This window comes from Pseudopipra pipra, chromosome 6 (genome assembly GCF_036250125.1).
Source record: "Pseudopipra pipra isolate bDixPip1 chromosome 6, bDixPip1.hap1, whole genome shotgun sequence".
Classification (NCBI taxonomy): Eukaryota; Metazoa; Chordata; class Aves; order Passeriformes; family Pipridae; genus Pseudopipra; species Pseudopipra pipra.
Window position 1 is genome coordinate 18,041,302 of NC_087554.1, and position 14,786 is coordinate 18,056,087.

A 14,786-nucleotide genomic window follows, 5' to 3' on the forward strand; every position below is an offset into this window, starting at 1 on the left:
CTTTATTATTAATATGCAAAAAAGCTTTTTTAATAAGTGAAGACAATGTGCAATCAAAGCTAAGTAAGAAATTAGTTCAGGACTTTCCATCAGCAGGCAGCTGCTTAGACATTTTCAGGAAAGCATGAATTTGTCATCCATTATGCTTTCTTGGGAAGACAAGTGCTGTAACTCCAAACATCCTTTCTTCCTCCTTCTTTACCTGAGCTTTTATTGCTGAGCTTGATGTAGTATAGTATGGAGTATCTCTTTGATCAGTTTGGGTCAGCTGTCCTGGCTGTGTTCTCTCCCAGCTTCTTTTGCACTCTCAACCTCCTCCCTGGTGGGGCAACATAAGGAGCAGAGAATGCTGTGACACTGTTCAGCAACAGCTAAAACAGCATTGTGTTATCAACGTTGTTTTGGTCACAAATTCAAAACATAGCACCATTGAACTGCTACAAAGAAAATTAACTCCATTCCATCCCAAACCAGTATATACTGCTTTATTTTTAGTAGGAGAAGTTTGTTTTTCAAGATATCTCTTTTACCTTTTCCTAAGCCACTATTGCCTGAAAAGAACTCCACGCCCAATTAGGTAGGAGATAAGAAAACAGAAAGCTTTAGTGAGTCACCATGCTCCAGGAATACAGCTGTCGCACGCGCCCTTTCGACCTGGGTGCTACAATTTTGTAATGATGTCCATCCAATCCCCGCTTGTCCACCCCCAATTCTGCCCCGTTCTGCCCCTCAGCACACCCCTTTGGGAATTGAGTTTGGGGCAGTTTGGGACCCCTCTTTCATCATCTTCCTGTTCATCAAAGCACATGCAGCCCTTGGAGGCCCTCCAGAGTCTTGGCCTGAAGGTCATTGTGCCCATGTTTACATTCCTTGGGGCAGGCATTAAGGTGCTTTCTACAAATCCACATTGAAAAGAAGACTAAACAACTAACAGACTTAACAGAATTTTGATATGGGAAAGGGGTAACAGTGTTGGGAAAATGTGTAAACTACTGTGCTAAGGGGTGAGGGATATAATGCAGCTACTTTAAAATCTACATTCACTACATAACTACTTCTAAAGTCTATAAAAATTAAAAAATCAAAAACTCTAAGGCAACACCACAAATATCCTTAAATGAACAAAAAGCATTTGACTTACCTTAAGCTTGGGAATGTTATAGAGAAAAATAGAAAATATTAGGTAAGATCTGATTATTCCTAGTAGGAGATTTTGTCAACAGCACTTGGACTATATACAATACACTATATACTAACTTCAAGAATGACTTGATAGACCATCATAATAGTGATGATTCCCTACTAGTGATAATAGTGATAATAGCCTACCATACGCTTCCGAAAGTAATGCTACTGTGTAATACAAAAAGTAAAGAGACAAGTTGACTTATGTTCCATTTCAAAGGATGGGAAGGAGCTAGTAACATAAATGAAATATTTCTAATGAAGTCATTTTGCAAAAAATAAAAATTTCTTTCTCAGGAGAGATTTGCACTGAATTTTTTTTTTTCTCCCTAGCTACTGTGTTAATGGAAGGCTAAGTTGCACAGGCAAACCTCAAAATCCTGCAGGTATGGGTCTGATATGGTTTACTTAGGAACATATTTTTTTCCCCTATGTTGTAAAATTACTGCTTCATGATCTTTTCAATGTTTGTTTTTGTTCCTTTTCCCTAGAAAGCTGCAAAGCTCCTAAGAAATACATATCATGTTCTGACAATTTAGAAAACAAGTATGGAGCTGCATGTGCCCCTACCTGTCAGATGCTGGCTACTGGAATTGAATGTGTGAGTTTCACAGATCTGGGATGTTTATCCTCTTGAGAGAGTTAGAATGTTCTAGTTGTTACTTAGAACTTTACTACATTCCCTCTAATAAAATAAAAGGAGATATTTCATCTAGCATGGTACAGTTAAACATCAGGCTTCTTCGAATAGACTGTGGACACAAAAAATGTACATATATTTAAGAAGTGATTAAAGGAATTAAACTGCATGAATTAATGAATTAAATTATATTAAATGAATGGAATAAAAGTCCCTTAAGGATTCTTAACTACATGGCTATCACCTCTGACTCAAGTACTCCATAAGCTGCGCGTTATGCTTCCTTTTCTATTTTTTCTCAACTCTCTGCTGCTGCCAGTCACAGAATGCAGGAGACCTGGGCTAGATGAACATCTGGGCTGTCCTGATAGGGTTTTCTTATAACTTTATATTAAGGAAACAGACTAATTGGAAGAATTGTAATAAGCTTCCTTGATATAAAGAAACTTCTGTTGTACTCTTTCTGAAAAAAGACTGATAGTAAAGGAAGAACAATTTTTCAGAGTCTTCAGGTATGTTTAATATCCCACACCACAAGTATATTTTACAACTTCAGTGAAAGTTGACTAGCACATTAGTACAAGGAACATCACAAAACTAAGATCTAACATCACAAAACTAAGATCAAGTCAAAACAGAATTTAGCACAGGTTCACTCTTGACACCCATTCACATCCAGGATAAAATACGTCTCACAGTTCTTTTCATTTTGCAATCTGTTGACCTTTACCAGATACCAACTAAATGTGAATCAGGCTGTGTCTGTGCTGATGGCCTATATGAAAATCTCGATGGCAAGTGTGTTCCAGCTGAGGAGTGTCCATGTGAATATGGTGGCCTTTCTTATGGAAGAGGTGAACAAATCCAAACTGAATGTGAGATCTGGTAAGAATCACATACTTTTTCATTGCAGAACCTCTGTCTCACTAAACTGTACAACCACATAAAAAAAAGTGTTTAATTGACAGGAGAGTAGGAGATGGCAACAGCTCAATGGAAGAAACACCATGACAAAGTAGAGGATGTATAAAAAAAAGAGTCATGGTACCGGCTTCAGGGATAATTTCTGCCTTATGCATATTCCGGAATAAGGGCATCCAGTAGGGCCTGTAACTGTAAACTACATAAGGTCAATGATTATTGACAACTGCACATAAATAAATATGAGGGCACAATCTTTCTTCTTTTCTGTAGATAAAAGCAAATCCCCCCCTCAAACATTGTTTCCATCTCCTTAGCAGCATTCTCAAAGAACTTTATTCCATTTCCAGTCACTAATCTAACATTAAAAAACCACCACCACCCCAAACTACACAGAACAATGACTTCTGTTCTCATTAGGAGCAGAAATAAATGGGTTTTATATACTCTTTGTTTCATGAAAATAAAAAGGCAAAAATTATGTAAAATTTCTTCTTTATCATGAATTCATTTTCTAGGCAGTCCATGACTTTTAATTAGGGTTCTTTATATTAACTCTAACTTGGTGTCAGTGTACATAAATCAATTAAATTAACATCTTATTTATAAAAGTGGATGTGTATAAAAAGCAGCAGATTAAGGTGGCATTTCTTTGAAATCTGAGTATGATTTCTCTTCTCATCCCAGCACTTGCACAAAAGGCAAATGGAAATGTGTTCAGAAATCAAGGTGTTCCTCAACTTGTAACCTTTATGGAGAAGGCCACATCACCACTTTTGATGGACAGCGTTTTGTGTTTGATGGCAACTGTGAATACATATTAGCTACGGTAACCTGCTTCCTACTGGTGCTTTTGGCAGTATCTTAGCATCAAGAAATAGCTTGATTTAAATGACTAATGAAAACATGATAGGATACATCAATAACCAATAGAGCACTTTGGATCTTTAAAGCCACTTAATGATTTTTTGTATAATCTATTTATTTCAGTGCTTAAGATGAAAATATTTTACTTCTCAAAAAAACAGCTTTTTAATGCAATATTAACCAATTTTAGATTTAATAACATGTTTAAATAGTCATTGATATATATGTATTCCGTACCAGACAACTATATATTTTAGGGAAGTGATGTCAGTTTGACAACCAAAGCAGAGGTCATCACCTCCCAAAACAGGCAGAATCAGTCAGGACATTTTAAGCTTTCTTTATTTCCTTATGCTTTTATATTTTGAGTTGGAAGACTCCAGACACAGAATCTATTGGGGTTTTATGCTTTTTGTTGTTTGGTTTGGTTTTTTTAGGATGGCTGCAGTATTAATAGACCTGTTTCCTCTTTCAAAATTGTTACTGAGAATGTCATCTGTGGGATATCAGGAGTTACATGCTCCAGATCCATCAGCATTTACCTTGGGGTAAGCCCTTCCTTCTGCCATTATCCAGCTGAATAGTTATTTTAAGACCATGTTTACTTTATTTTGGAAACTTTAACTGTATCTTAGAAGAGATGTCTTCTAAGTGAAATTATGTGCTAAACCTACAGCTTCAGTTTTAGTAGGAAATGCCATAGATTGGTTTTTTTCCAGTTCTCATGTTGTGTTTAATTCTCCAAGGTTCTCACATATGTAGAAGCCAGAAAATCTTGCATTTTACTTATCAGTGAATTGCTTGATCAAAAGATACTGACTTCCTGCCCCTCCCCACCTCTCTCTGCCAAACTCAGAAAAATAATAGTATAAAATTGAGGAATTCTCATTGTGGGTGATGAGCAAAAGCTATCAAAATTTCTCTAAGTCCAGATAATATCTGAAATTCAAAATATATCCAGATTTTTCCTGAGATATATCTATGAAACTAGACTAATGAGTAGTTATCCTCATTTCTACTGCAGTGTGACAGCTTCTGGAACTGTATAAGTTTTACTGTTCTCAGTTTAATTGGGCAGTAGTGCCCAGTAGTATCAGCTCGTCTTAGGATCCTTCAGTATCTGACAGAGAGAAAAATATGAACAGATGAGATTTTATCCCAAGGAACAAGCACTACAAAAAGTACACATTTGCCACACTGCTGACTAAATACTGGCAGTTCCAGTTGGTCAGTGCTGTGGTGAAAAAGTTTATTTGCTTAGGATTCCGTTTCATAAATGCATACTCCAAACAAACCTTCCTTCTGATTATCTAGACATGGAAACGCTGCAGTATGACAGGAGTAAAGTTGGCAAAGTACACACAAAAGTGGGAGATGGTTAAAGGCCTCAGGACAGAGAGCTATAGCCCCTGTTACTTTTTGACTGTCCTTAGAAACACATGAAAACATACTTCCTCTACTCTATTGGCCATATGTAGATGATGATATTATTTCCACCAAATGTGGAGTGCTAGCACACCTAACAATAACACCTAACAATGACAGATATTTTTGTTTCCTGTGAAGATTTGCATATGCATACAAAATAATTCCAAGGAGGTAAAAAAGCCTGTAAAATTGATAACAGAATGTTTTGTGGTGGAAGGGACCTTTAAAGGTCATCTGGTCCAACACCTCTGCAATGAGCAGGCATATCTTCAACCAGATCAAGTTGTTCAAAGAAAGCCCTGTCCAACCTGACATTGAATGTTTTTAGGGATGGGGCATCTACCACCAAGCTTGTCCAGGTTCCTCTGACTGGCATCCCATCCTTCACATCAGGTGTGTGAACGGCACCACTCAGCTTGGTGTCATCTGCAAATTTGCTGAGAATGCATTTGATCCCACTGTCTGTGTCACTGATGAAAATATTAAACTGTACTGAGGGACACCACTCCTTACTGAGCTCCATCTGAACTTGGACCTATTGATTACTATCCGCTAGATGTGATCATCCAGCCAATCACTTACCCACCAAATGGTCCACCTAAATCTGTACCTCTCCAATTTAGAGAGGAGGCTGTTCTGGAGGACCCTGTCAAAGGCTTTACTGAAGTCCAGATAAATGACGTCTGTAGCTGTTCTCTTGTCTGCTTATGTAGTCGCTCTACCATAGAAGGCCACTCAGTTGGTCAGGCAAGATCTGCTCTTGGTGAAGCTGTGCTGATTGTTTCAAATCACCTACCTGTCCTCTATATGCCTTAACACAGCTTCTGGGAGGATCTGCTCCATGATCTTTCCAGACACAGTGGTGATGCTGTCAGGTTGGTTCCTCCCAGGGTCATCCTTTCTACCCTTTTAAAAAATGGGTGCAATGTTTCCCTTTTTTCTGACTGCCAGGACTTTTGAAAAACAGTGGAAATGTGAAGATAGTCTGTAATAGTGTCACAGGTTCTGATCTTTAGCAGTGTGACACAGAGTAAGGAAAATACTGAAACCTAATAAGTTATAATTTCTAGATAAATTTTCTTCCAGAATTTGACAATCATACTGAGAGATGAAACCTTCGCTATTTCTGGGGAAAATCCTAGTGTACGATATCATGTGAAAAAGAACGCCCTTCACCTGATGTTTGATATCATTATCCCAGGAAAATACAACATGACCCTTATTTGGAATAAGCACATGAACTTCTTCATCAAGATTTCCAGAGGAACAGAGGTATGGCAGAATAACTTCCTCAGTAAAGTGTCCTTCAATTCAGATTGAACTGCACATTTAATTGCAGTTGCCTTGACTCCCTGTGATGGCAAAAGTTCTTCAGAAAAGCTACTAGCAATTCATTTTCATCTTTATCTCCAAAACAGCAGAGATTTTCACTAGAGCCTGATTTTTAAGTGATTTCTGTACTGCATTCAGGAAATTTTTGAGCTAAATTTTGTATTCTATAGAACTGCATGGTTGAATTTGATCTCTAAATGATGACAGTTTACAGTTTAGAAGACACATTCCTCCAGTGACAAACAGAACCTCCTGCACAAGAAGCTAAGACTGTCTGATAGAGTATTTGTAGATGACATTCACTCCTAAAGCACAGGAAACCATCGGTAATCAAAAGGGAAGGTGAGTAATTGTAACTTGCTGAACTGACACTGCTGCTTTCATTTATTCTAGGAAACTCTGTGCGGTTTGTGTGGGAACTATAATGGCAATATGAAGGATGATTTTGAAACTCGAAGCAAGTATGTGGCATCAAATGAATTGGAATTTGTCAATTCTTGGAAAGAGAATCCTCTCTGTGGGGATGTATACTTTGTAGTGGATCCTTGTAGCAAGAACCCTTATCGTAAAGCATGGGCAGAAAAGACATGTTCTGTCATCAATGGCGAGGTTTTTTCTGCCTGTCACAATAAGGTAAGAATTTATTTGCTCCTCCTTTTGCTTACAGGCATGATGTGCATTCTTCCAAAATGCCACACTCCCACAGGTGATTTTCTGTTTCCAAAAGTATTTCAATAAAATGCATATAAAATGTTTTATATCTCACACTTATGTTGATTTTCATCCTTTCTTATTTGCACTTCACCAGCCCTTTTGTAAGCACAAAAGCTAAGTGTGGTATTAACTGATTACTAGAACTACGAGTGTGAAAAAGACTTAAGAATCAAAAATTAGTCTGTTGGTGATACCTGATCAATGCACTTACTCTTTTGAAACCATTTAGTCTTTGTTATAAAATTGAACTAAAGAAAGTCCTGAAAACTCGTGTTCTCATCAGTAAGTCAACACTGTTACTTTGATGGTCCATTCAAGAATAAGATACCATCAACCCTCCTATTTGTTTTAAGTTGTCCACTTTGTGGAAATGAAAATATCACAAGGGAGCAGGCCTTCTGAAGGGAAATCCCCCATTTTTAGGTGAATCCTCCATTTTCAGGAGGTGAAAACAAGTGAAAAATGGGGATAATGCTGCCGTGTTTATGTATGTACAGAGGCTGTACAGCTGATGAACTTAGATACTTGTGCCTAAATGGATGTGGGGATTTGAGGAGTTTTTTTAGCTAACTATACATAACATGTTCAGTACCAGTATCAATTTAGAAATATGTATAAGGCAAAACATCATCAGTTTCTGTTGTTGATGTGGAGACACCTGAGTCTGGCTAAAAAGATCTGTATGATGTGAGGTTGTAATTGCTTTGACAAGTGTTCGGATGAAATACTAGTTATTCTTAGTGGAACATGTACTGTCTAGCCCAGGAAAAATCATCTTCTTAACAAATTGGCACAAAATAATCTTAGAAAATTCATTCCTTCATTTTCCGACGCAGGTGAATCGGATGCCCTATTATGAGGCCTGTGTTAGAGACTCTTGTGGGTGTGACACTGGAGGGGACTGTGAATGCATGTGTGATGCCATTGCAGTCTATGCCATGGCATGTTTAGAGAAAGGTATCTGCATTGACTGGAGGACCCCTGAGTTCTGTCGTAAGTTCATTTAAGTTCTCCTTAAACAAGTTTAAGACATTATTATTGTTACTGTGGGTATATTCATATGACAGTGCAAGAAAATTATTAATAAGCACCTCAAAGGTTGTATTTTCTCTGTGGGCAAATAGTTGACTTCAGTCACCTAGATTTTGAAATCTGTACTTTTCATTTGTGCTAAATTAAACAAATTATTATAGCTCTTTTTACCATGGAGTAATGAGAGAGAAAATAATGTGGTCACAGAAAGCAGACTGTTTCTTCTGCTACCACGGTGTAGTGCACTGTCAATTTGCCAGCAGAGAAAGCATGAAATGGTAAAAAAATATATTTCATTTTAGCTATGATGAAATCACCTTCTGTGTGGATGTCAAGGAAAGGAAGACAGCTGTGTTGGCTGGAACACTGTAAAACAGGAAAAAGATATCAAGGTGTTCCAGAACACTGTGTATAGAGGAAAAAAAAGTATGACCCTCTTATGAGTCAATGCTAGAGTTGTCATCTTTGATGGTTTCTTTTCCACATTTCACTATATTGTGCATTAAAAATTGTCAAAGTGCTTGCATACTGCATTTGCAAAAAAGAAACTGATTTCACTGAGTTAAAACATAAATTTACATCAGAAACTAATAACTTCAGTGAATTTTTTTAATTTTGTTTATTAATTTTGTCCTCCTTTTAGTACTTTAAAAATACCATGCCATTAAGTAAAAAAAAAAAATCTGATTTCTGTCTTGCTTTTACCTTTTTTAGCTGTCTATTGTGAATACTACAATTCTCATAAAAGAACAGGAGTTGACAGTGCTTATTCCTCTGACTACAATGATGAGAAATGCACCTGGCATTACAGGCCTTGTAATTGCCCAAATCAAAACTACAAATATGTCAACATTGAAGGTAATAAGCTATACTACTCTAAACCAGGAAACAGTAACATAATAATTCTTTTCAATGCTGTTTTCTAAATCAGTCATACCACAGTTAAATAATAGTAATCTAATTGATGCTATCTTTGAAGCAGTTTTGCTAATCCTTCCCTTACTACTACAATTTTAAAACACATAATTAACTCAGGAGTTGTACTACAACTAGCTTTATATTGAGCTCAGCCTATCTGGAAGAGAAATTCTGACTTGCACCTAATAAAATACACTGTACGTGGGGATGAAAACGTGTTTAATATTTTTATTAAACAAATGGATATGGCTGGAGAAACCAAGAGAATTCCTACGTAGGCAGACACTCTTTCTGAGGGTGACACTGGAAATACTTACCTGAATAGATGATGTTGCAATTGATACTATTTTTTAATAGCAGAGATGTAATATATTAGGTGCTAAATAGTATAAATTAAATGCCTTTTTCTGAGAAATGTAAAACAAACTTCCCTTTCTTCAGGTTGTTACAACTGCTCTCATGATGAATACTTTGACCATGAAGAGAACAGGTGCATGCCATGTGGTAAGCAGCATCTCTTTCTCTACAGTAATTGGAAAATAGTATAGCCTCATAGAAGTTATTTGTCCTAGTACCTCTCAATAAATGAGTGTTCATCTGAGCATAACTTTCTTTCAAAATAATCCCATTACTGTACTGCTTGGTAAATAAAGAAGTGAAAAGAACTAATTAAAAACAGAATTAGGGTAGGCAATGCTATAATACAGAAGCTGGATGAACCTGACTGATTTTAGTTAGCAGCACTAGAAGTTATGTTCATGTATGTGTGAGTACTTTTCAAAAGGTGGCTCTTCCAGAAAGTGTATTGCTGTTCTGGTCTGTGTGAGGGACAGTACCAGCAAAGCTGTGAGTCTCAGAGATATTTAACTTTTTTCATTGAAAAAGAGAACATTTAGAAGAAGATTAGACTTAGCTAATGGACTCTACTTAGCAAATCTCTTTTAGAGATTTTCTTTTTAAATTAACTTAAGATTTATTGCCATATCATTTACTCCTGTGAAAACCTATCTTATTAAATAATGTTTTAGATAGACTCAAGCTGCACAGTTTGGATTTGAAAAACTTCAGGAGAATTTTTTTCATGTTACAGAATTCTAACTTGTGTAACCAGAACCTTGGCTGCTGATCTCATTTACATACAAAGCCACGTTCCATTATCCCTGAAAAGTGAAGTGCCCTTAAGCATAAAAGTCAAAAGAAAGACAGCAAACACTTACTAGTGTTCATTATTATTTTGAGATGTATTGATTTCTTTGTACTTAAGTCCTTCCGTGTGAATGTTACCACTGAAATATGTAATATTAAACACTTTCAGGAATCCTTCACTAATTAACACAATCCTTTGAATCCAATCTGAAATTTGCCTTATTTGGAATATTTCTATATGCTTTTATTCACAAACTTAACCTGTTCTACCTTTACACAACAGGAGAAGAAAGCACTAGCACCACAATTGAAACATCTTCACCTTCACCAGGTTAGTTTACACAGTTGACCCAACCAGTATTTACATACTGATATTATGTCCTGATAAGTGTTTTCAAAGTCAGTGATATGTTTTTTTGCATTTTATAGTAGCATCACCAGTTTTACGTGCATAAGATGCAATGATGAAAAATGACCTGGTACCATAATATGCTGGGCTGCATCAAAAGCAGCGTGGCCAGCAGGCCAAGGGAAGTGATTCTGCCCCTCTGCTCTGATGAGAGCCCACCTGGAGTGCTGTGCAGTTCTCAGCTCCAGACAGTGGAGGGTCAGAAGGATGATCAGAGGGCTGTAACACCTCTCCTATGAGGAAAGGGTGAGAGGCCTGGCATTGTTTGGCCTGGGGAAGACAAGGCTCAAGTGAGACCTCATTGCAGCTTTTCAGTACTTGAACGGGGCTTATAAGAACGATAGACACAGACTTTTTAGTAGGGCCTGTTGTGATGGGACAAGGGGTAATGGTTTTAAACTAGAAGAGAGTAGATTAAGAGTAGATATAAGGAAGAAATTGTTTATTATGAGGGTGGTAAAACATTGGAAGAGGTTATCCAAAGAGGCTGTAGATGCCACATCCCTGGAAGCATTCAAGAGCAGGCTAGACTGGCCTTTGAGTAACCTGATCTAGTTGAAGATGTCCCTGCTCGCTGCGGAGTGACTGATGATATAACACTTCAACAATGTAAGAAGGTCTTCATGGAAATGTATGACTGACTGTACCAAATCCCTATAGCCTGATATAGGAAAGGAACCTATATACAATGATCTTAAATTTGTTAGAAATTGCATTAATTTCCTTGAAGACAGATGGTATTGGAAAATATTGCACTGTGGGTTGTGTGGATAATAAAATATTATTCCATTTCTGCTGATATGCACAAATATTTATGCCAAATTCACTTCAAATGAAGAAAAAGGTATAAAGCTTCTGCATGAATACCTGTTTAATGTATTCACTGCACATAATAGCAAAGGAAGCAATGGATAACTGCTCTCAAAGGCTTCATCTAAAAGGCTTCACCTGAAATGTGTTAATAGTAGTTACCGCTAATAGTTATAAAAACAGTGTTTATACTTAAAAAAATTCAATTCATATAGGTACATTATAAATAGATTATTGAGAACTATTTCTTATCCTTTCATTTTGATTTTTTTCTCTTAGTAACAACAGTGCAGCCTAAAGTAACAGGAAGCTCTGCTGCAAGCACCCTACCAACAGTACCTAGTGCTTCTGCAACTGCTGGATCAACTGAGATTACAAATCCAACAATAACTGCAAAAACTACAGTTCCGAGAACTTCACCCATACAACCTCTTGTCACAACGAAGTCAACAACTGGTAGGTTTTTAGTGTTACTGTCTAAAATAAATTACAGTGAGCTCACTCTATACATGAGATACTACTTCCTAGGAAAGAATTGCAGACTCGTACAGCATCCAAGCATTAGACTCCAAATCGTGAGGTAGGCAAAACAGGCTTCCAGAAAGGAGTTTGTCAGCCAGAAATGTTCAGAAGTGTAGATCAAAAGTGCGTGGAAAGGTAAAGGATATAGACACTAGGTTAAAAACATAACCAAAAGTCACTTGTTTGACTCATCTGAGAAGCACATTAGAAGTTCTATAGGCAGTGAGCCAGCCCAGATCCAGTTAGATTTATTAGCTCAGCTTCAGCTTCTTTTCCACAGTTGATTCAGTTATGCAGTCATATTCAAGGAGCAACCAATCTATTAGCTCTGAATAATGAAAGCAAGCCCAAAGCAGAATCACACAGGTATTAGTGTAGCAGCTTTGTCTAGGTTTCTAGAGTCCTGCTCTCAGGAGGATTACTCTGCCAACATAAATTACTTTCTGATTCTATGGCTTGTGGAGACTCATTTAGCCTCACACCAACATGCACTTCAGCTAATTAACCATCTTGAACCCTGGCTATCAGGGAAAGCAGAGTTAAAAAGAGGTCCCAAAGGATTCAAAAACTGACATGATGACAGATAATTTGGACACTGGAACAAGGAAGTCCTATAGTATAATGCTACTTAACTTTTTAATATGAATTACAGAAAGCTGAAACTGGGGCTGATTTGGAACATAATAGTAGCCAATGAAATTGTGATTTGGGCAAAGCCCATACAGACTGTAGTCAATAAGTGACAACAAAGCTAACTTCTTAGAAAAATTATATTAAAAAAAAATCTAGTACAGGAAAAATACAGAAACTGAGAACAAAGACAGACACGAGACAATAGAAAACAAATATAGGTACAGAAATATTTGACAAGCTTTTGAGAACATGAGTGCAACAACAATGCTGAAAATAGTCAAAAGATCAAGGTGAAAAAGGGTCTCTAAAATATGGGTATTTTCTTCATAATTTATCTATTTTTAATTATTCTATGAATTAATTACTCACACTGTACTATTTACCTTTACCCCAAAAGAACATACAACATCAATTTCTACCACATGGAACATGACTACAACCATCACTACTCCTTCCATAACTACCACAACAAAGAGAACCATGACCAGTATACCAAGGTCTACACCTGCTGCCTCATCAACCGCTGCTTCAACAGAGACAGAACAAGTACGGTTCACCTCACCATCCTTCAAGACCACTATCAAAAAGGAAATGACAACCTCCTCATTGCCTACTCAAACCCTGTCTCAGAGCATAACTTCCAGCGAGCCTAAACTAACAACAGCAGGTAAATATCACTTTTTGGTATCTGCCAGGTGACACCATCACTCACAAGACATATGTCAATGTATTACTTAGTCAAAAAACCCCAAGCATTCTTACTGGTGGTCTTAACATTGCAAATAGATAGGAGAGGACAAGGATAACTGAAGAAGCATGATTAAAATGGAAATTTGTCTTGCCAATGGAGCAAGCATTTGACATCCAGATATGATCTTAAACCTAACATTTCTCTTCCAACATTTCCTCCAAATTTAGACAAAATCTCTCATGTCTCAAGGCAAGTTCTTGAAAACCCGCAGACCACAGAATATATATTCTCCCTAGCCAATGTAACAAGTACTCCCAACAATAAATATTAAATAAAAGGATTTTTTTTTTCTGTCTGGCACTCAATATACCAACAAGGACAGTCTCCTCTGAGACTGTATGGCAACATGAATTACTGGATTAGCAACTGACACTAGAGGTTGGGACAGTGTGTGGTGGGAATTCTGCTGTAGTGGGAGGGCAGGTGTACACTCTCTCCCAGTCCATATGTCTCCCACAAAGTACTGCTGGGGTGCATACATCTGGGGCTCCTTGTGCGAGCAATTACAGCTTCGTCTAGGAACCTTTCCAGACATTACTAATATTCATTCTTACTTACTTACCTTACAGGCAGTGAGGAAATCCAAACAACCACTCTGCACCAACTAGAAGGTAAGAGGGAGTAGACAGATGCCCTTAGTCTAAGGCTCTGCTTCACTTTCCCCAGCTTTTCCAGGTGATATTCTTGCCCAGTCTGGAATGCCTGGGAGAGGAAACATGCATATCGAGAGAGGCTCTTTTCTGAGGAGCTTCAGAAAAAGGCAGGGGGTGCTGAATTGTCAGAGGGCACACTTCAGGCCCAGTTTTGTCCCATATTTTTTGAGGGGAGATCAATTGACCTATTTTTCCCTCTTGCCCAGTAAGACTCAGTGGGGTCTAGTTCTGTCTTTCTTACTCCTACCCCATACCATGGGAGTTCTGCCTGGGAATTGTCTACCTCCTTTGCCTTCCCTTCTTGCCCTGCCACCTCCAATCAACTTGTGCTTTTCTCTCTGTAGTTGTCACCCACATAAGAACATTGACACAGCCTGTGCAGCATCTTGTCTCTCAGACACAGACCACCCCTGCCACGTCCACCAGCAGCACCTCTGTCCCAAGAGAGACCAGTCCTGCCACCAGCCCAGGAGTTCCACTGGCAAGGACATCTCCAAGCCCGAGCTCTTTGCCTGACACCTCAGCCTCATCTGCTTCTTCCCTCTCCTCAACTGGGTCCTCGACATGGCTGGGAACATCACATCCTGGTAAGGCTTCCTCATGCCCTTCCTGCTGCTCTGTCTGCTTCTTCCAGATCCCATCATTCTCTCCTAGGCAGCCTGTGTCCCACACAGGCCTCAGTTTTGGTATTGTACCCAATTCCCACTGTTAATCCCGTGAGATACCAGCAGGTCATAGGACTGACCAACACATGACCCTGACTGCATCCTCCTCTTTTACCAATTCTGGAACTGTAGAAGTCACCCAACTTCTCATCAAATCAGC

The 14,786-nt window shown here is 38.1% G+C and overlaps 1 protein-coding gene across 1 annotated transcript in view; it reads left to right on the top strand.

The window, feature by feature from the left end:
• The window catches only part of MUC6 (mucin 6, oligomeric mucus/gel-forming), a 79,022-nt gene that overhangs the window by 62,359 nt on the left and 1,877 nt on the right, over positions 1-14,786 (top strand). Inside the window, exons 17-31 of the mRNA XM_064659779.1 lie at positions 1,519-1,571; positions 1,677-1,786; positions 2,559-2,710; positions 3,434-3,575; positions 4,051-4,161; positions 6,128-6,313; positions 6,767-7,006; positions 7,924-8,080; positions 8,834-8,977; positions 9,479-9,541; positions 10,467-10,514; positions 11,682-11,858; positions 12,955-13,224; positions 13,878-13,919; positions 14,306-14,647. Of these exons, the coding sequence (XP_064515849.1) occupies positions 1,519-1,571; positions 1,677-1,786; positions 2,559-2,710; positions 3,434-3,575; positions 4,051-4,161; positions 6,128-6,313; positions 6,767-7,006; positions 7,924-8,080; positions 8,834-8,977; positions 9,479-9,541; positions 10,467-10,514; positions 11,682-11,858; positions 12,955-13,224; positions 13,878-13,919; positions 14,306-14,647 (2,237 nt within the window). The remainder of the gene's footprint in view (positions 1-1,518; positions 1,572-1,676; positions 1,787-2,558; positions 2,711-3,433; positions 3,576-4,050; positions 4,162-6,127; positions 6,314-6,766; positions 7,007-7,923; positions 8,081-8,833; positions 8,978-9,478; positions 9,542-10,466; positions 10,515-11,681; positions 11,859-12,954; positions 13,225-13,877; positions 13,920-14,305; positions 14,648-14,786) is intronic.